This window comes from Python bivittatus, unplaced genomic scaffold (genome assembly GCF_059951505.1).
Source record: "Python bivittatus isolate LINGU-HERP-01145 unplaced genomic scaffold, Pbiv_v1 ctg000220_np1212, whole genome shotgun sequence".
NCBI classification, from domain to species: domain Eukaryota; kingdom Metazoa; phylum Chordata; class Lepidosauria; order Squamata; family Pythonidae; genus Python; species Python bivittatus.
In genome coordinates this window covers 26,069,231-26,091,823 of record NW_028277048.1, presented here as the reverse complement: position 1 = coordinate 26,091,823, position 22,593 = coordinate 26,069,231, and the positions used below count along the sequence as shown (strand labels likewise).

Genomic DNA, 22,593 nt, shown 5'->3' with positions numbered 1-22,593 from the left:
TTATAGAGTTGTCCATCTCAGCAGTGATTCTGGGTGGCATGCAAAACTTAAAACCATCATAACAATATAAACCCATGACACCACAGTTAAACAATGACCCCCAAAACAAAGGCCACATCACCAACAGTGCTCACCAAACTGCCTCTTCAGAGCCTCACAACGGGCTAACAGGATTGGGGCCATCCAGATCTCTGGGGGATGCTGTTCCACAGGATGGACATGGGTGCAGTTTAATTTTGTTTTTAATTTGGTCACCCTCAGTGTGTGGCTACTGTGATTCTTTTTCAGCAAAATCTATAAATCATCGTGCCTTCCGAATGGGTGTGGCTAAAATTTCTACAAGCCAGAATCTGAAAAGTTTCTAAAAACATGTCCTGTCTGTATATCATTCATGAATAATATTGTTGATCCGTATTTACTATACAGGAATAGGTTAGTAAGAACCAAAAGTAATTTGGAAAGGAATGCAAATAATGCAACTGGATACTTGAATTTGATTGGAGTATCTGCCTTGAATTCCAGAATAACATATTTGAAGCCACTGTCTAAGCATCCTGATTTTTTAAAAATTATTTATTAATAAATAGCACCCTCTAGCTACGTACGCTGATGTACAACAAAAACATCTGAATATTCTGCAGTGTCCAGCATACTCAATTTTTTCTTGCTGGGAATTCCTGAAGCTGAAATTGGGGAGGGAGGGAGGGAGGGAGGGAGGGAGACACCTATCTACAGAATCAGTACCAATAGTGAATTTTCTTAATATTATGTCAAAAGAGAAAGCAGGATACCATTTGGCTGCCACGACATTAGTACTATACATTTTAACCTTTGCTAGACCTGCAGTAACCTTATAGTAACTAACAAGGCCCAACTGCTAGACTAATATGGTAACATGAATATAATAAAGAATTTTATTGTCCCTGAAAGACAGCAAGTGACATAGAAATCCCATGGGTGTTAAATGCTCTAATTGCTTGTGGAACATAATTATGTTGTGAGTAGCACAACCCTGTGGGGCCACTATCAGGATTTAGATTCTTTCTTTTTCTCTCCCGCATCACAGAATGGTATAGGCATTATTGAAGCCTCTTATTTTGATAATAGGAAATTGGCATATTGTACTCATTAGCCAGTGAAGGTGAACTTACTGCCTCTGTGGTTTTCTGTAGGTATTTCACAGTTTAATAATTTAACAAAAGTAAGCGTCCAGTGTCAGCTGCGATCGGCAGTAGCAGAGAGGACTTACAATCAATTTTTTTTTTAACTTTCAGAATACAATTAGGGTTCTTTTAGAGCTCCATCATATTTATGGAATTAAAATCCATTACATGGGGATTGTTTCTCATCTCCTCATTAACATGATTTCACTTTCAAATCCTTCCACCTCACTAAGATGAAAAGAGTACTTACATTCTTCCATTTCTCCTTCATAACTGATCCTTTTCTCAGTCTCTCTCTGACACTCAGTCTTTTGAAAAATCAAACATTGATACTTGTCTCGGTGCTGCTGCTGTTTGTCTTTCAGAACTATTATATGGCAGCTCTCACCCAGTAAATGGCCCATTATCAACATCTCTACCATTTAGTTTTTAACCCAAACTCAGTATTTAAAAAGAAAATTGGATTTTTGCCAGAGAACAATCTCTACCAGCCGTATAATTTATCAGATGGCCTTCAAGCATTCAAGTAATTTGCTGAGATTGCACACCAAAAAACTCAAAAGCTGGAGAGTAGATGTAGGCAGGAGTCATGGGATGGAATTCACAATTGTTTGAAATCATTGCTACCTCTGCCTTTGCATTTTGAAGTCACAGATCATGGTAGGATCATTTACCCAAAATATGTTTCTTTCTTCCCTTCTTGGCGCAAAGAAGTAAACACAGTATGTATTTAATTACAAGGATGAAATGTTCTTACAGTGCTCTCTGCTGGATTTATTGTGGCACAGCGTGCAGTGTACTTGAAAATGAATGTAATTTAGAAGAATTTTAGCATACTGATCCTCTAGATAGAATTCTATCAATTATTATTATTATTATTATTATTATTATTATTATTATTATTATTTTAAAAAATATCTGGCTGACTGTGTGACCAACAATAATAATAATATCTGAAGGACAGTGAGGAAGATGTACTGAAGCTAGTATACCATGAAGGCTTACTGAATACTGAAGAGACCAAACTGGCCTACAAGAAAGACCAAATGAAGAATAGAAAAGAGACATGGCAAGGCAAAGAATTACATGGACAGTACATAGAAAAACTAGCAGGCAAAGCAGAAAACAAGGCCTGGCAATAGCTAAGAGGAGAACTGTTGAAGAAAGAAACAGAAGGGATCATTCTGGCTGCACAAGACAAAGGCTTAAGAACAAATGCATACAAAACTAGAATTGAGAAGACAGCAAGAGACAGCAAAGGCCGCTCTGCAAAGAAGCTGAAGAAACAGAGGACCACCTAGTTAGCTGCTGCAAGAAGATTGCACAGACTGACTACAAACAACGGCATGAAAAATGCAACTTTGGTGCATTGGAATATCTGCAAGAAATACCATTTGCCTGCAAGCAAGAACTGGTGGGACCACAAAACAGACAAAGTAATAGAAAATGAAGAAGCTAAAGTGCTCTGGGACTTTGGAATTCAAACAGACAAGCACCTGCCACACCACACCCCAGACTTAACAATTGTTGATAAGAAAGACAAAAAAGTCTGGATAGTGGACATTGCAATACCTGGAGACAGCAGAAGAGAAGAAAAAGAACTGGAGAAAATCACAAAATACAAAGACCTGCAAATAGAAGTAGAACGACTGTGGCAAAAGAAAGCAAAGGTAGTACCAATAGCAATAGGCACCTTGGGTGCAATCCCAAAACATCTGGAGTACCACCTGAAGACCATCGGCACTGACAAAATCACCATCAGTCAATTGCAAAAGGCAGCTTTACTTGGAACAGCTTATATCCTGCGATGATACCTTTAACACCATCAAACAACACATGCCTATATGCAGGTCCTACATGCCAAATCCAGTCTAAACATCTGGCTATGTGACCAACAATAATTGATGCTATCTATATTTCAGGAGGCTGTAATAATACTTCAACATTTATGTTGGGACAATTAGACTAAGTCAACCAGGTTCCAAATCTTTGTGCTTAACTGTTGACCCAAATGATAGGACCCTTGCTTGGATAACTTGGGCTCTTTGATTTAAACCTGTGATGTGCCACATTTTAAGTGCTGTGCTCAGTTCTGTTTATCCCAGTCAAAAATTAATTCAGAAAGCTGATAAAGGGGCAGCACAAGGTAAGCACAAGGATTTGAAGTATCTTCCTTCAAAGAACAAGCTAAAGAATGTAATTCACCGATATTTATAAAAGGTATGTGTTGAGTTCTTTCTTAGAGGGTTCTTAACACAAATTCCAGAGGAAGTAAAAACTTAAAACTCTTGATTACCTAACAACTTTAAACAGCATTCTCACCATTCTATATTTTGACACTCTTCCCCTCTCTTAAACTAAGTTTAGCTGTCTGGCTGCAATGTCTCCTGGGATTTGTAGTACTACATTACAGTACCCCTGGTGCAGGAAACCAGGTTTTAGGGCAAAGGGGCGTATCAGAAAGGAGAGCAGCTATTTTCAGGATCTATGTTTGTTCTCAGTTTCCTGGATGCACATAGCTACCTATTGTTACAAGCAGACTCTGGAATGAATAAGCTTTACATTTTATTGGGTGGGACCTGCAGACATACAGTGCTTGATTTTTGATGGAACTATCATCTATCATCTAAGCATGTGTACTAGGGATATAGAGCAGGGAGCAGATTTACAAAAGTTCTTGTACAATATGGAGAATGGCACTAAATGCCCAGTAGTGTTAATCAGTTTCCATTCAGAAGCAGACAGAAAAATGTAGTGATCAAATACTTATCAGAAAAGGAGGTTTCATTCCAAAGTCTGACATTTTAGAGAATATGGATTTTCTTTATAGAACTTCCAGAGAAAAACATGACAGACGTGAACCTTGCCTGAATTATATGGACAATAAAACAGACTCAGTTCATCCTAATCCACACATTTCTAACATAGCTATGGGTAGTTCTGTTCCTGAGCCTGCCTGACTACCTCAGAATTACTTTTCTGAGGGATTTTGCTGTAGGTGAATTTACCTGCGCACCTGCAGGACCAAATAGGATCCCAAGCTCAACTTTATAAGTGGAGAGAAAATTAATATATTATATATTACAAATCATCTCATCTTAATGCTTAGAACCTGTTGCAATCAATGCTGACTTACAATGCAAAACCTTGCAAGAGATGAGCTAGGCTTGGTTATTGACTTTGATGAGAAATTAATCGGTTCTTTTCTAAAGGCATTTTGGAGCATTAGTCACCCTGAAATTGGACTGTAATGCTCTGGACAGGTATGCAAATTAATTCTTGAAGGTTTTTCTGCCTCTGGAACAGTTTAACATGCGGAATTTCTCAGTCTGCGTATATTTATATAGCTATTATCTATTTAGTACATGCACTGATCCACATTACATGCTGGGGAAATACAATCTGAAAAATGTGCCTATTTGATTTTGTTCTTTTTTTATTTTAGAGTGAGCTACTGAATGACGTTAATTGGTTCTGTCCTGATAGAAATTGTAGATTAAAATAAGAATTATGTAGGAACACTTACTGGGAGAAAAATAATAAAGCATCACTCTTATTTTTGAACTCTCTGGATTTCAGTTCTTCTTTAGCTCAAGGGTGCACCATGTAAAGGATAGACCTTGCCAATTCTGGTGTCTGAGAGATCTGTAAATTGGTCCCAGATGAAAGTCATAAGCAGGAAAAAGATGCCAGGGCATCTGATTTTTCTGTGAGGCTTGCTTTCCTATTCCAAAATAGGCAGATTCTTTTGAAATTCTACCAGGAGTAGCAAGGTAACAGTTTAGTTGCCTGAACATAAGCAAATTATAATTTCCAGTGATCTAAAAAGACAGCTGCATAAAAATGCATTACAAAAGCCAGACATAACCAGTCAAGGGATAGAATAACTACAGTTTAACTTCCTCTGTCTATAGAGACAACTGGAGTACAGCTCAAAGAACCTTCCACACACCACACACACACACCATAATCACCATTTTAACTCAGCCATATGGCATCCAGCAACTGCCCCTCTACCCCTCCTTGATTGGCCAGAAATCCACCAAAATGAGGAGGGAGTTGACATCTCACCATATCCTCTCTCTCCACTTCTCTCCTTTGGTTTTTCATGGCAAGGTAGAAGAGCAAAGGACTGCCATTGTTTGAGTTTTCTACAAACAGATATTAAGAGTTCTTTGAATCTTGAGACTGTTGCAACACTCAGCTTTGAATACCCGGGGTTACATTTTGTTTGAAAACTAGCCGTGATTTGTAATTAATAGACCGGACAAAAGAAAGGAAACTACCACTGTTGGGAATGAGTGATAAATAAGTCTCTGTAGTCTCTGCACAATGCATTGTTACTGTGAGTCCTGATCAAGAGGATCCTCTACTAGCATACAAGTTTACACTGCAGTGTTTTCATTATGGGCATGACTGAATTCAACTGCTACTGGAAGTTGCTGGAATACACTGCCAGAGCTGTGAGGCTTAGTTACTGCCAGGTACAGGATCCAAAGCAGAGCCACGAAAACTGAAATTCCTGAGTGCGTTTTACTGATGTGTCTTCAGGCCAAGGAAGATCAGAGCAATGGTGAGACAGAGATTTGAGCTCTTCAGGGCAAACAAACTAGGCACATTGAATCAGCTGCTGCTGAAGTAGCAAGGATTTCCATAGGAAATCCTGTGTGGATTCCTTAGAATTTTACTTGTTAAATTGCCCAAAATGCAGCTGGTCATGTGGCTAGCTACCTTTTGTAATCTGTAGAGAATTATTAGATTTGTGTTAGAAATCAGCCAGACCATTTTACCTTCAAAAGAGAAAACAATCTAATTTCAGATTTGTATCCAGCAGAGTCCGAAAATGGATTTTTATTATATTGCAAATACACTCAGTGCTAAACAGAATATTCAGGGACATGTATAGTTTCAAAATAGCAAATCAGCTAAATGACTTTTCAACCAGTTCTTTTATTCCTTGTTTTGGTTTGATTGCAGTAACATATCCAGTTTGGGGCATGTGGCGTCTCATTCCTATATACAGAGTAAGGCAAGCCTCAAGTAATGTTTAAAGCAAATCTGATCTTTATTCAGTATATATATTAATACCAAGGCAGTAAAGCAGAGGGCAAATGAAAAACTTTTCTGCTCATTGTGAGGATATTTTCCCCCTTCAGTCATTAATAAATGACTTTATGTGACAAATAGAAACTTTCCTCATTATGATTTGAAATAAAAAAGAGACCATAAAACACCTCTGTCAGACTAATGGAGCAGAACTATTTATATCCTTAACTTCTGTTACAAAAATCTCTATAATGTAACATTTATTACAAGGAAATGAGCAACAAAACAAGACCTTTAAGCACAGGAATTACTTATTACTGATCAAATGACACTGCAGTAGTGCTAATTATTATGACGCCAGTGAACTATAAGGTATAATGTGTAATTGGCAAGGCGTTCCTTTCAAATTAAAGTCTAGCAAAGCATACCATTGCTAGACTTTCCTCTGATTCATATAAATTATCATAATCTAATGTTCTGTATCTATTCAGCCTGGTAAGTTTTTTTTTTCAAAGGAATGCTGGAAAATGTGATTCAGAGTAGCTTACTATCAGTGTGTTTTCTATTAAGTAAGTGTGGCAGTGGGTGTCTGTGTGTGTGTGTGTGTGTGTGTGTGTGTGTGTGAGACCACTATCCACTTCTAAGCCCCCAAGTTACAGAAATGAGTAGCTTTATGAGACATTTTCAAGAATGGTAGATATTTGACTTAAACTCAAGTAATGCCATCCTGGGAGGATTTGGGGGCAGATGCCTGGGCCCAGTTTTACAGAATAACCTGGAAGCCACCTAGCTTTCCATTTTAAAAGTAATTTATTATTTATTAACAACAACTATAGGATATTCCAATCCATATAGACTCTGGAAGGTGAACAAGAATTCTAAAATGCAATTATTAAGACCAAACCATAACAACAACAACCAACTTCTATAATAGTTGCCCACTAAGGGCCAAAAGCCTGCTGGAATAGTACAGTTTTAGTCTGTTGTTTCATAGAGTGGGCAACCCTATGAGAAAGCCTGTTGCCTGATCTATACCCCATGTACCTCACCAGGAGGGGGGAATCCTGAACAGGCCCTCTGGAAAAGTCTGAACCAAGCTAAGGTATTGCCTGCTCTGTGTTACAACCTAGTACTATGCCATAAATGGCTTTAAAGATAACAACAAGCAATTGAATTGGGCCTGAAGGTTAAGAGTAACCAATATGACCAATTCAAAATCTATGTTATTCTATATTGATGGGCTTGCCTTGTCAGCAATCTTGCCACTGCATTTTGCACCAGCTGCAACTTCTGTATCATCTCCAAAGGCAGGCCATGTAGAACAGTCTGTGCAGGTGGGGATCAGAGTTCCTGTTGTCACAATATCCTGTCTGAAGTAACTAGGACACCAGGTGATTCTATGCAAAGCCTCCTTTGGCCATGGCTTCCTCCTGCTGTTTTGGCAGGAGTTAACAGTCCAAGAGGATGCACAAATCACACTCTTTTAGGGGGATATGAATCTTCAGCTTGGCTCAGGATGGCAATACATAACTGGGTACTATCAACATACTGACAACACTTCACTGCAAACCAATGGACAACTTCTTGCTAAAGTTCATGTAGATGTTAAATAACATGAGGGTGAGGACTGAGCCCTGGGGAACTACACATTGGAACTTTCAGGAGCTCAATCACTGCTCCATGATCATCGACCGAAACTCCCTGCCTAGATAGGAGTGGAACCATGGCAAGATAGTGTCCCAATTCCCAACTGCTGCAGATGGTTTAGAAGGACATCTGGGTTGATGATATCAAATGTAATACACATGGTCACCTAAAGAAAATGAGCCCCATATCCAAAATTACTAAGTCAACTATTGGCCCTTGTCATCAATCAAAATATTCACCTATCTGAACCAGGGGACCATGACTTCTAGTTAGACAGAAAGGAGTATTTAATTACTGGCTGAAGATCCTATCTATGGACTCAGAAAGATTACCCAAGCTTTGCTTTGAAGAGCAGATGCACAATAAGCCTTCTCGTGCTTGGGCAGCCCGACTTATCAATACTATCTCCCAATATGGATTCTCAATCCATTTCACAGTTCAATCAGACTTGAAGGCCAAGAAAAGCTTTAAACAAAGGGTTTGGGGCATGGCAGCCCAAGAGGATATAGCATCCCTTAGACATCTCAAGTCCTTGAAGTGGCTAGCCCAACATAAATTAGTCTTTCAACTAAAAAAATATTTAACAACTCCCTTACCCCAATATTTTAGAAGAGCTTTTACTAGAGCTCGTTTCAATCAATTAGACACCATGGTAAGATTTGAGAGATTTCAAGGAGCTGCATATGAAGAAAGGCTATGTATTTGCGGCACCCCAGTTGTTGAAGATACCACACACATCTTATTTGATTGCAAATTGTACTTGGTAGAAAGGACTGACCACTTAGATTCATATTTAAAAAATAAAAAACACTGGAGCAGCCGGCAGAAACTTTTCTTTTTTTTACAGGGTAAGAACCAGCTCATTACCAGCAAGACTGCACTCTTCATATCAAAGGCAATTTCAAAGAGGACAGATTATGTAGACCTGATTGGTGTTGACTGTAGGGGTGACAGTTTAATATGAATTTGTATTATAGTTTTACTTTACTAGTTTTTATTTGTATGTTTACAATGGCTTTTTATTTATTTTATTTTCTTTTATACTTGATATTATCAATAGACTAAATCAATAAAGTTGGTTGGTTGATTGATTGAGACAGAAAACCAACTGAATAACCTTGGGCCAGTTACTCTCTCTCAGGCCTAGGAAAGAGGCAAGGGCAACCAGTTCTGAAAATCCTTGCCAAGAAAACTGCAGGGACTGGTCCAGGCAGTCACCAGGAGTCAACGCTGACTCAAAGGCACCAAAAAAAAAAAAACATGGACAAAGATGGGCAATCCATCCTGAAATCAAATATTTTACATATGTCTCTGGAAGGTGCATGGAAACTGTGCAGGAATGTTGCTATACAATGGGACAGCTCCTAATCATTCCAGCAATGCTCATGTTGGATGTTTTCCAAATTGTACCTTTTGCCTTTGTAATAGTGTCAGTAAAGAAACATCCTTTTAAAATGTTTAATTCTGCTGATTCTGTAGTGACTTGTATCATAACTGAGCGCTAAGTACTGTATTTCCAAATACTTTTACGTTCTTGACCACAGCCAACTGTTGGTTGTTACTTTAACTCCCCACCATCAATATCATCTTCTTTTTGAAATGAAACTAATAAAAAGTAGGATGTCTTTTACTTACTATTCAACTTCTGTTTTGCTAGTATGACCTGGGTGAGAATACCAGGCTTATATACTGCAACTTACTCAGGTATTTTAGCGGAAGGCCATTCAGTGACCCTACCATAAAGCCCAGAGATTGTGATCTCTCAGAGGTCACGTGTACAGGCCCAACCCTATTTTCCTTCATTGCAGGATCTGTCATTGAGTGCTAGGGTCATAACGTCTTTAGGTAATAAGGCCAATATATCTTGGATGAAAACAGTTCAATTAGTTATGTTGAAATAACCATCATTGACATGGCATTTTTCACCTAGGGATGTTAAGGGTAAAAAAAACAGTGCTGTCTCCTATTTTTGGAATCCCTGTGTTTTCCAAGCTAGTCTTCTCTATTTTGAATCACGGTTTTCATGAAATTTTCAGTAAGAATAAATGGGTTGATTTTTTAATATGTTTAAATATAATGTAAATAATTTATATTTTCATGCAAATACTCTCCTTTCTGGGGCCCAAAATTTGGTAATGAAGCAATTATTCAATTCTCATCTAAGGAATACTTTCAGAATCTTACTTATTTAGAGGCAAACAAATCATATTTATTGTGTTCCTCATACACTTCTAGCTAAAGCATGCATATATCTTGCATATTTTACATGAAATATGTATACATTAAAATAATTCAGTATATAATATAATGCTCCAAGCAGAAAAATGAAGCCCTTAAGAGATTGTTAATTTCTTCCCAACTTTTTTTTTCAAATGCCTTATATCATACTTTTGTATTCTGTTTTGTTTAGGTCAGTGGAACAATGTATAATACAGGGAGGCATGTTTCTCTACGACTGGATAAAGAACATTTGGTGAACATCTCCGGAGGGCCCATGACATACAGTCACCGATTGGAAGAAATACGGTTACACTTTGGCGGTGAAGACAGCCAGGGATCAGAACATCTGTTGAACGGACAAGCTTTTTCTGGGGAGGTACGTCAATGCACTTAAAATCCTGGAAACAAAAGTTAAAATATGAGGATGCCCATGAGAGGGGACTGGTTTATATTATTGGTTTCAGAAATGGTTTGGAATCCTACATTTCATGAAAGGCAAATCCATAAGTCTGTAGTTAGAAAATGAACATTCTGCAGTTGGACTACACCAAGCACATCTGAGTATATTTGCTTAATCTGTGTACTTTATTTTGCAGAAAATAACTTGGATTTAGGGGAAGGAATTTGCATTACTGGCAATAGAGATATACTTTGAACTCTGTGAAACAGTAATATAGAGATAGGATAGTAGCTTTGTGAACCAGTAATATAGAAGTAGTTATTTTCAAAGTGAGATCCAGGGAACCAGAACATTTCCTGGAAACCTATGAGAAGTTGCTCAGTAAGAAATTAAGTAATGGTAGTTTGGCAGGCAAGCTTTTAAGACTGCTTTTCTTCTACTACTAATGCATCCTTGCAATTTCATAAATAAAATACATGCAGTACATACTTGTAGGGTAATAGGCATTACTATCCCTCATCATCAGCTGAGGAGTATGTAACAGTTCTGCAGAATACAGAGCATAAATTGAATGTGTGCTGTTAGTACACCACAGATTCCAAGAGTTCTTTGATAAACGAGTTGCTTTGGGAAGATTTTCTGAGAGTTGGCATTTGAAAATCACTGAAGCAGAGAGCCAAAGGTAGGGCCTTTATAATTTTAGGCAGCTTTCAGCAAGTGCCCTATTAAAGATATCTTGCAGTATTTACAAACGTGATAGGTTTCCCTATAGATTTTCCAGTTTTACTTCACAAATGAAATGAAATGAAATGAAATGAAATGAAATGAAATGAAGTAGGAACATTTCTTCTCCAAGCCCCAGAGAAAGGAATAGGATTTGTACTCAAAATGGAGTTTTCCATTTGGGACACTGCTGCAGCTTGTCCAGATTAGGCCATTGAGTGAATTCTGAAACCAAAGCTTTGAAGACATGAGAGCAGTTCTGCCTCGAGTTCCAAGGGTTACCCAGAAGCCATGAGAAATACAACGGCCTGTCTTAAAGAAAGGGTCAGGGCATAAGATAGAATAAATCTGAGGGGGAAGCTGTAAAACAAATTATCAGGGAGAGGTAAATCTTTAATTTGGGTCAACAGGAAGAAGAATTAAAAAAAACAGGAAGCGGAAGATTATTATTATCTTGTTATCCTAATAACAAGAACGCACACTGACACTGATCTTGAAGTAGAGTGACAAGGACCAAGTAGGTGGAATCAAACAAATGGACATCAGCCACATCATGGTAAACCATGATTTCTTTAACCACATTTTATTGAATAAACCACATGGCTGAGTTTGCACAACATGCTAAGATAAAAACCATAAGTTTAGAAACCCTAGTTGCAAGGATCATATAATGCACTATGCCAAAGCCAAAGAAATAGTTTAATGCAATGTGCAAATACAACCAAGGTCTAGATAATTAAACCGAATATATTTCCAGAACCTTTCGAAAGATGGTTTTGTATATCAGATATTGATGGAAAACCAAAGGAGATTGCTTGATCATTGTTATTCTACATTAGTCTTAAAAATGGTACTCTAGACACATTTTATAATTCAGTAGAATGGATAGTCTGTTACAGTTTACATTGTTAACACATAACTAAAACACTGTTAAAATATATCAATAAAAAGATGTAACTCATACCCAACTAGCAGAAAGTACCAAATGGCTATCCAAATAAAAATACGTTTGCTTGTTGCTAGAGCAGCTGAGACCAAGAAAGCCCTTGCTGCATTTCCTTCCAAACATATCTTTGAGGGTTGCAGGCCAAGGAAATGGCTTTGCCTGCTGGTTTTATAGCCTGGATGGGCTTGTGTGGCAGAATGCAGTTCCTCACTGCGCTGAGAGATAATTTACAGATATTTTTGAGAACATGCTGAGGTTTTTTGGAAACTATTAAATCTATACATTGAAAGCTAAAGTTCATACTGCATCCATAATTGAAAAGATAAGTCATTAGCAATGGCATGATCTCTCAGGCTAAGGGCAAAACGTAGAAAAAGGGCAAGAGGCCATTCTACTTCTCGGTATAAATATATGTTTTAGATAACTTTAGATTGGCATTTCTCGTACATACATGCTGCATCATAACGTATTACTATAAAGAAACTCATCCTGTTGCAAATGTTTATAAAAGACTCCTTGAATATCCTATTGTTATTCTTTCTGTAACACTAAAATATTCTAGTAGCAAAGCAGTTTATCCAGCTAAAGATGAAAAACTACTTTACATTCTGTACCATTTATCACTGACTGGTGATAAGTCAATTAATGCCTGCCATTTCTTTTGGCATCATGGAACAAAAGTAATGTTTTTTTAAAAAAGAAAGAAATTAATTGCAGCCTTGTCAAAAGATGTTATTATAATTGATGGTGATCATTTTCTTTGTTTTCCGAAGTTCAGTAGCTGATACAGCAAAGTCAGGAGTGGTATTTTAATGACATTACTCATGTCTTGGACTCCTGACACTGATGTACCAGCTTTAAATATTGGGATGAGTGGACAAATTTGCTGTTTTAGAAAAGAGAGAGAGAATTTTACAAAATAGCCAATAATTGGCAATAATTAGAAAACTAGTATTAGGCTGAAAAGAAAGCAAGAATCAGCAGTAAAACAATACCATATTTCATTTTACATGGATGTAATTGGAGATCACAAATAAAGTTATTGCTATAGAATTTGTGATTTTAGAGAACATAGAAGATTTCTTTTGAAGGAAAGATATGGGCATAGCTAAATTTAACAGAACAGTTTTGCCACAGTAAAGCTCAGACTGTTGTGTAGACTTTTGAGAACTGATCCAACCCTCGTTCCAGCAGGACCTCCTTACCATTATCACAGATCAATGGTATTCCATCAGATATGAAGAATTTCAAGCCTGTGGTATCCTATCCATCATACCCTAGAGCAGTAATCTCAGTCACGTGGGCCACCCACATGTCATCAACACATAAGGCTTTGCTGCTAAACAGCTCACAGCTTTCCAAACTCTACCTATCCTCTCCCCCAGATTTTGGATTCTTGTTACACTTCAAGCAGAAGAAATTTTTTGAATGATGTTCAGAGCTCTTTGTCTTTGTGGCTCCATCTTGGAGCTTATCACCGGTACTTTCCTGATTGTCTGCATTCCCCTTCAGGCCATACTTTCACCCTTTTTATCTGGAAAACAGCATTCTTATTGGTCATCATCATCATTCCCCCATGGGGACATGATCAAATCATCTATGGTTACCAAATTTTATCACCTCAACACTGAAACTGGCAGGGTGCAACATTTGGCAGAGAGATGTTGTTCTCTACACTCTCCTAATGTCCTGCCTCCAGGTAAAGATACTAGTTAATGGCCCATATGTGTAAACAGAGAGATTACCCTTCTGTAACTATAGTTCTTCAAGTAGTTCTTTGTGAATGTACACCACCTGCCCATCCTCCTCTATAGGATTTCAGAATAATACCTTGGAGGGAACACTCTAAAGTAAGAAGGCATTATCTCAGTCTTATGTTGCTATGGAATCATCAGAATTGTACTGGTTAGCAGAAGCTCCATTACTGAGGCATCGTAAAAGCATGCCAGATGATTAAGCAGCCAGGTTTTTAGTTTCTGCTTTATGGTTTTTGTAGTTTTATTGTTGTTGTGCTCTAAGATTGTTTTGTGGGATGCTGTGGGGTGGGTGGAGCACCCACTCCAAGCTCTAGAACTTTCCTACTTGAGTTACTACACAACACTAGAGTATATATAAATACATAGATGATCACTTGAAGAATTATAGTTATGGGTAAGTAAGGTATAAGTTTTTAGCAGGGCCTGTGAAATTCAAACTCTTTGATATGGATGGATTCATGTATATGGCATCCCAGTCACATGGGAGCTACTCATATGTAAAATAGTCACACAGGTGACAGAAGGCATAAAAGGTAAATACAAGCTGCAGTTCTCCAATCTTGGTCTTCCTTATTGGTATTTATCAGTAAGTTCTCCCTTATCTCAGGTTCGCAACTTTCTCCTGTCTTCCATCTCCTCAAAGGACATGCCACATGCTTGATAGACAATGCCAAAGAAATAACATCATTTGGAATACATTCAGCTACTACCAGTAACACAGACAAAACTAACACTATAGGACATAGAGTACAATAGTGAATGTTAAAATAAGCATCATAAAATCAGATTGAAAACCCAAAAAATGAAAAAGAGCATCTGTTTATGGCTTGGTCACGTTTCTTTCCTGATCTTGCTAGAGGCTGCTGGTCCTATATTCCTAAGCCTGCTCAGGCATTCTGTACTCTGCACAATTAGTCACATAGGAAGAACAGGGTCACATGCATCTGACATGATAATCACATGTTCTATCCACAGTTTAGAGGAAATTTAAAGCAGGGAATGTTTTCAAAACAAAGTAGACTGTCCCCTGGAATTCTGATGCATTGGTAAGTTTCCCTCCATTCTTCTGATCTTCCCCAACTACATAAGCAGCATGTGAGTTGGCTACAGACAAGGGATTCTTCATGTGGAGATCCAGAATCTCTCCAGATTACTCATGCGGACCATAGTACATTCAAATAGAGACCTATTTTGCCAGGAAAGCATGTATATCAACTAGTGGCAGCTCATCCCAGGTCAAATGATGGATGATGGTTTTGATAATTTATCTGGGAGTAAGATGATGGATTTTACATGACCCTCCAAAACAGATTATTGGCAATATTAGTGATTATCCACCTAATGCTATATAAGAACTGGGATTCTGACCTGGGTTAGCTATGATTTGGCATATGCCATCTATAATAATCTGCCCAAATTCTTTGATTTATCAAATTATTCTAGTCTCTTCCTGGAGTGGCATAAATAATTCTACAGGCTTGAAAGCATTAGGAGTTTGCTAAATTTGCTATTGTTGATTTTCAAATCAAAACGATCACAAGGTTTTTTCTTCCATCTCCCCCATCTTTTCTGAGGGGAGATGGAAGAAAAAGAAAAATTTGTTAATTTTGTCAAGAAATTCATATGTAAATAGCCTCTTGTTTAATGCTTAGAGATGGGCTTCTAACCACATAGATATCCATGCAGTAATTAATACAAATTACCAAACTCAAGAAAAAATGTTTTGAATGCAAGCCCTTGGACTTTGTTTTATTCCCATACTGCTATGAGTACTTTGCATATGAAAAATGGATGGATGGATGGATGGATGGATGGATGGATGGATGGATGGATGGATTCTAGCATTCTTTCTGCTGAAATTTGTATCTGTAAAATTCTACAGGTATCTGTAATACATGGTAGATATTTTTGCTGGAAAATAGCACAGGTCAATTTTAAGCATGTTGGCTCAAAGTTAAAAAGCACTGAAATAACAGAAAATTAAGCCCCAGAAGAAAGAGTTAAAAGAGGGAATATATGTCTCAAGTATGAGCCGTTTAGTAAAACCTCTGAAGATTGCAGACTAATCTTCAACTTCAGCCACAAAGATCAATGTGGCAGTTTACTGAATACCAAATCAAACTATACTGGTGATATTTTAAGAAGCAAATGGAGTTAGTCAAGCAAGTGGGATTGTCAATTTTAGATAGTGTTATGGAACATTAAGTTAGTTAGGTGCCACTGAGTCAGACCTGACCTCTGGTGACTGTATGGACAAATGCCCACCATCTTGATCTTTCTTCAGTGGTAACCTATAACTCTTTCAAGGACATTGATCTCTGATCCAATCCATCCCACCTTAATTGTTGCCTTCCCCTTCTATTTTTCTCAGCCTTGCTAATCGTAATAGCTTTTTCTAGTCCATTACTCAGTATCCTGCTAGACTGGAATGGCATATAAGCACTAGTAAATAAAGAAACAAATAATACATTCACTCACATAACATGTCAAAGGTATGTGAGTTTCTGCTTGCTAATCTTCACCTCAAGGGAGTACTCATTCTTTATTTGGGCCAGGACCAAATGATGGGTTCTTCTTACATGATTCTTTTAGTAACCTTTTCAGGCCACTAATTCAAAGGCAGCCATCTTCTTTCTCCCACTCTTTCTCAATGTCCAGTTTTCACAACCATTTTTAAGTCATCTGATCGTTTTTGTCATAAAAGCATCCTTTTCCTTCATGATTTTGACTTTGTCATAGTTCCGTAGAATAAATCTCTTTAGTTCTCTAGCACATTTTCTTGAGCCCAAAAAAGCAACACATTCATTTTTATTTTTTCACCACCACTTGTAAGTTCACAAAAATGCTTGACATTATCTTTGTCTATTTAATATTTAACATTAACCCAGATTTTTCACTGTCCATTTTTGCTTTTACTATTAGTTCTTCTCTTCTTCACTTTCAGCTAACAAGGTTGTATCATCTACATACCTCAAGCTGTGTTTTTAAGACTCCTGTTTTGATTTTAGCTGCCATCTCTTCCAGGCTTCCTTTTTGTTATAATGTATTCTTTGTAAAAGTGAAACAGATGTGGGGATCTTTATCTCACTCCTTTCCTTGTTACAAACCTCTCTCTCTCCAGGCTGCAGGGTTTTTTTGTAGACTGCAATTTTGCAGTAGCATTTTGTTCATCATAAAAGGTTTTCATAAGAATAATCAGGTGTTCAGCTTATCCATCCATGCACCTATTCCCTTAATATATTCCACATTTTGGCATGATCTATATAACCAATAGCTTTGTTGTGGTCAATAGAGCAAAGGTAAACCTCCTCCTTATATTCTTTAATTCTCTCCATTAACCATGTTTTATTAGCTGTTTTGTGTCTGTCTCCCTTTTCTGAAACCTGTCTGTCCATCTGGCATTTCTCTTTCCACATATGGCTCTATTCTTCTTTGTAGGTTCTTAAGCAAAACCGTGTGAAGAATTAATGCATTGGTTCAGCTGCACGGTCTTTTGCATCTCTCTTCTTCAGTGTGGGGTTTCTAGGCTCCACAGTCTCATTCCATATTTACTGACAAAGAGGTATTAGCTCCTATATTTTGCATTAATTGCAGAAGAGTTTATGATGGAGCTTCTAAGATGATGACATGTTGCAGGCTTATTGCACAAACATGTCAAATAAAGACAATGGCAAATTGCCTCCTTTTGGCTGTGTCCCTAATCTGCACCCCCCTCAGCTGCAGAAGGAACCATGTTGATTACATCATATGCAGACAATAATTTGCACTGCATCACTCCTACTTGCTCCAAGAGATTTCTAGAGATAATATTGTTTCTTTCAACATGTATAATTAAACTGCATTTTCAACATTTGAGAAGTCCCATCAGTATAGCAGGATATTATTACTCTGAAGTATGGAAAATCCATTCTTAGCTAATTCATTCCTAAATTATTCTCATCTATGGCTTTCATTTGACCTTTGCCTCAGCATCAAGCAACGGTACATATTTGTATCCATTTAGATCATCTGTTTGTGCATAATGAATTTATATATAATAAATATCAGCACATTTTTATGTAAGTTGTATGCTGACTGATTAGTGTGAGCAATTTGATTAAATCTTAATTGCACATTTAAACTCATAATAGGCCTTGTGGAGCAGACTTTTTTTTCCCTTTCTGAAAATATCCTCATTGAAGCAGAGCCATACATGAGAATAGTCTAGTCCGAGCAACAGAAAGATCAGCTGATTTGTATAGTGCTTGAATTATATACCATTTCAGGGAGCAATTCTAACCTGAGTATCAGCATGTGGTGATATATGGAATAATATGGAATCAAATGGATTTTGTAGTCCATATGATAATGTCATTGAACTCTTTAAATTTTTCAAAGACACTTTGGACCAGCTTTTGAATCAAAAAGATAGAAAACAGAAAATTTTACAAAAAAGAAATTTGGAAAAAAAACTCAGCCAGAATGCTTGAGGTGGTCGATAGATTATTACATGTGTTGCATTGCAGGATATCTCTGTACATAAAGCAGTTCCCAATTACATGAAACTATTAAGTAACTGGATAGCTGAAATCTTCTTAGCAATTTGAAGGGATTTACTTCAGGTTGTCGACATCAAGCCTTCAAACTTATCAAAATGAACAACCTAAAGGTAAAATCAGGGTTGGAATGGCAAGTATTGTGGAAATGCTTTAAATGAAAAGATGCCCTCAAGTCATGAAGTTACTCCTGATCACTTCGTGAACATATCTGCATAGTTTTTGTGGCAATGAAGAAGTGATTTGCCATTGCCACCTTCTGCGTTTTCTTAATTAAAAAAATTACAGCCATGAGATTTCCTAGTGGTCTTCTATCCAAAGACTAACTAGGTCCAACTTTGCTTACGTTTAGTGGCGGGGAATCAGCCAAGGTCAGCTAAGGATTGACACCAGCTGTAGGCATGGAAGTGGTTAGGCAGAACTAAATGGCAGTGGGGGCTAGAAGGTGAAGTTTAAACTAGTTCTAGAATAGCTGTGATGACATAATGGGTTGGGAGAAGATTTGAAACAGGAGAGAAAAAAATGAGAGTGAGAGGCAGGGCCAAATATAAAAGCAACATAGAAAAGATTAGAAGGAACAACAGATGATTCCCCTGGAACCTTTGGCTTCTTATTTCTTTAATTGCACCAAACCCTAATGTGGATGGGGAGGTTGTTTGGTTTGGGTTTAGTTTAACACATGGCGCAATATGGTTTATAAGCTATGTTTTATGGTGTTGTATTATGAGAGAGAATCCAACAAAGGCGTCTGCAGAATCCACTGGTTTTGTCAAAATAACGAAGCAAGCATCTACTTCTTATACATAGCCATTTAGTCGATGGGCTCTACAAAAAGGGCAGAATCTTGATGTTGCAATGTTTGTTTTCTCATTTTCCACCTCTTATACGGTACGTACTTATCTCCCCTAACAGGTTAATTGAACCATTATTCTTGCATGAAATATTATGTTGGTCAATGTTGCATGCAGTAAGCATTCTTAATAGGTTGAATATTTTTCTAAAAAAAGGAGCGCAGTGCCAATATGGACCAATAACTATGCCTAGTCCTGAGTATCTGCTTTCATTTTTCAGCAAGTTTTGTCATTGTGACAAATGCCCTGGAAATAGCTAGTTCCAGTTCACTAGGTTTTATACTTTCTGGGCTTTTTTTTTGTTTGTTTTTTGGAAGTTTCATCCTTGTTCACCATTTATATTTCAGGTCATTAGTTTGTGGTGCGGCCCTACGAACTATTTAAAAACAACAGCAACAAGCTGTGAACCTTCTTAAGCAAAGAACAGATTCTTTGCTATTTCACTGACTATTTTCTTGTTTGAATTTCTCTTTTGTGTAGCGTGCAGGGATATTTCTTCTTTTTAACCTTGGTTTTTACAAATCAAATAACAGGATGAGAGCCTAGGGTCTTATATGTAATACTGCTTTTGTCACTGGGCTGCTTCAGAAGAAAAATTAGATTTCATATATAAATTTCATTATACAAGCGTAGTTACATGGTACCTGAGCTCCTGCGGATGGCTAAGCAAAATTGTGCTGTGTACATTCAGGTCTATTCTTATTGTACAAGGAAAGATCCAAATTTGTATTTTTCTCCCCCAGATAAGATACCAATTTGGATCTTTCAGGGAAAGATTAATATTTCATATTGAAAAGCTAAATGTCCCTTTTATAGGAGAGCAGATGAAATTGAGGGAGTCTTGTAGTTTCAGTTGTAGCAAAACGATAAGATATGTTTTGCTTGATTCTTCATGTAAACATCTTTGTGATTAGATTTTCCCAGCCTGGAAAAATATTTCAGTTGCCAAGTATCAGCATCATAATTTAGCTTTGAGACAAGCATAGAGCAGAAATATATGTTTAAAATTCTTGTAAGGTGCCTATTGGAGATGCTATGATAGAAACCTCTTCTGGTAAAGATGATAATTGAAGTGTAAAGCTCTGAGACACAATCCAGCAAAGAAACACCACTAAGATAATTGAAGACTCATTAGTAACATTTGTTTGAAAAGTATGAAGCAGGTCACATTTTCATTCTGATTAAATGATACTCATAAGCCATTATTTATTTCAGATAATTGAAGTGGTTTAGACTTGCATGCTGTAGATATTATAAATTTTGTTCTTTGCACACTTGGAAAATGATTCAGAAATGCTTCCACATGAGCTGGAAACAATCTTGCAGGTACTTTGAAAGAGATGACTTGTTAAGATTAGTTTAACTCTTAAAGCACCCCAATATTTTTCATATTGACATGGAGATCTGAAAAAAAGTTGAACTGATTTTATGAGTAACAAGTAACTGTACATGCTCAAGGTCTGAAACAGTTTTTCTGTATCAATTTCAAAGCACACACAGTCTGAATAGTAATCCCAATGAACTTGCTAAAGATCCAGGAACAAATTTGTAATTCATCTTATTTATCTGATTCTCTGCAAACAATTTAATCACATGAAAAGAGGCAGTGAGGCTGGTGCATATTCGGGTCCTCCCCATCCAAGCCACACTATCTACTGGACTACTAGTTCATACAGTCAGAACCTCCATGTGATCTCACCCAGGCTGCAAGTTTGATAGTGGTATTGCAAGTCTGTGAGATAATTGACTGAGAAGATACTGATTTATGAACTGAATTAATATGGCCCTTCCTAGATGTATTGGAATACATTTCCAGAATGCCCTTCCAGTCTTAAGGGTTGGGGTCAGCTGGATGCCCCTCACATATGCTAGGATCCTGCAAAGCTGACACTGGTTTCAAATTCAGTTTTTTAAAAAAGTAGAAGGTCACAAACAAACCTACCAGCAATTGTTGCCTACTTCCTCCTGTAGGACAATTGCAGGTGAGGATCAAGGTAGCATGAATAATCTTACATTTGCTTGGGGTTTATGTACCATAAGCATAATTAGAATGAATTGTAGCTCCAGTAATGAAAATCAAGGAGCAGAGTGAAAAGTTGGGATTAAGATTAAATATAAAGAACACCAAACTAATGACAACTGATAGAGCAAACCGCCTCAGATTTTACAATGAAGATATTGAAGTTGTGGATAGTTTCTGCCTTTCAAGATCAACTTAAAGAGGAACCAACAGTCAAAAAATACACCACAGACTAGCAGCTGGTAGGGTAGCAATGAAGGCCTTGGAAAAGATATTCAGATGCCAGTCAGAACTATACAGGCAATGGTTTTCCATGTGACACTCTATGGAAGCAACAGTTGAATTTTGAACTTTGGTATTGAAGAAGACTTCTGAGTAAGAAGTTCTCTGAATAATCCAGAGTTCTTACTCGAGGCACAGATGACCAGGTTCAAATTATCATATCTTGTACACATTATGCAAAGACATAGATGCCTTGAGAAGTCCATAAAGGTGGGGAAAGTAGAAGAGAAGAGGACGACCAGCAGCAAGGTGGATGGACTCAATTGCAGCAGCAAGGGGTGCACTGTTGAAAAACTTGAAGGGCCAGGTGAGAGGCAGATCATCCTGTAGAAGGTCTATCTACGTGATTGCTAAGAGCTGACATCAATCTGACGGCACATAATTAAGCAATCAATCTGTAGCTTAGAAACAGAGTCAAGTAACAGAGTCAAGTTCTGGAAAGAGAACAAGTTTTAGAATCAGATGGAATGGTGTTACAATTAAACACAATTAAAAGCCTGGTGAAAGAAATGTGTTTGCCATTTTCCTAAGTACTGAGGGAACAGGAACCAAATGTTTCTACTTGAAGAGAGTATTCCCTGGGCTTGAAGCCATGCAGGAGAAGGCTCTCTCCAGGCACCAGATCTCCGAGCTTTTTGCGGTGGGATATCTTCAAAAGAGCTCCTTCTGTTCTTTAAGTGACAAGTTCATAGCAGTACAGTCAGGCCGTAAGTCATTCAGAGCAGGGGTCCTCAAAGTACGGCCCACGGGCCAGATACGGCCCGCCAGGGTCATTTATCCGGCCCGCCTGCCTGATTGGCCGCCGCCACTGTCTGTCAGAAGCAGAAGTGTCGGGGCTGTGTCGGGAGCTGCAAGCGATGCACAAGGAGGGAGATCGCAGAGCCGGACTATTCTACATGACAGGTATGCCGGGTCCAGCGGCTCTCCTCCTCTCCTCATACTCCACAGAAGGGATCCTCTGTGCAGGGTACATAGGAATTCGTTCATGGTTTTTTCAAACTAT

General features: G+C 37.8%; 1 protein-coding gene across 1 annotated transcript in view; it reads left to right on the top strand.

Annotated features, from left to right (window-relative positions):
- The window catches only part of CA10 (carbonic anhydrase 10 (inactive)), a 364,325-nt gene that overhangs the window by 283,085 nt on the left and 58,647 nt on the right, over positions 1 to 22,593 (top strand). Inside the window, exon 5 of the mRNA XM_088138547.1 lies at positions 10,267 to 10,452. Coding sequence (XP_087994673.1) covers positions 10,267 to 10,452 — 186 coding nt within the window. The remainder of the gene's footprint in view (positions 1 to 10,266; positions 10,453 to 22,593) is intronic.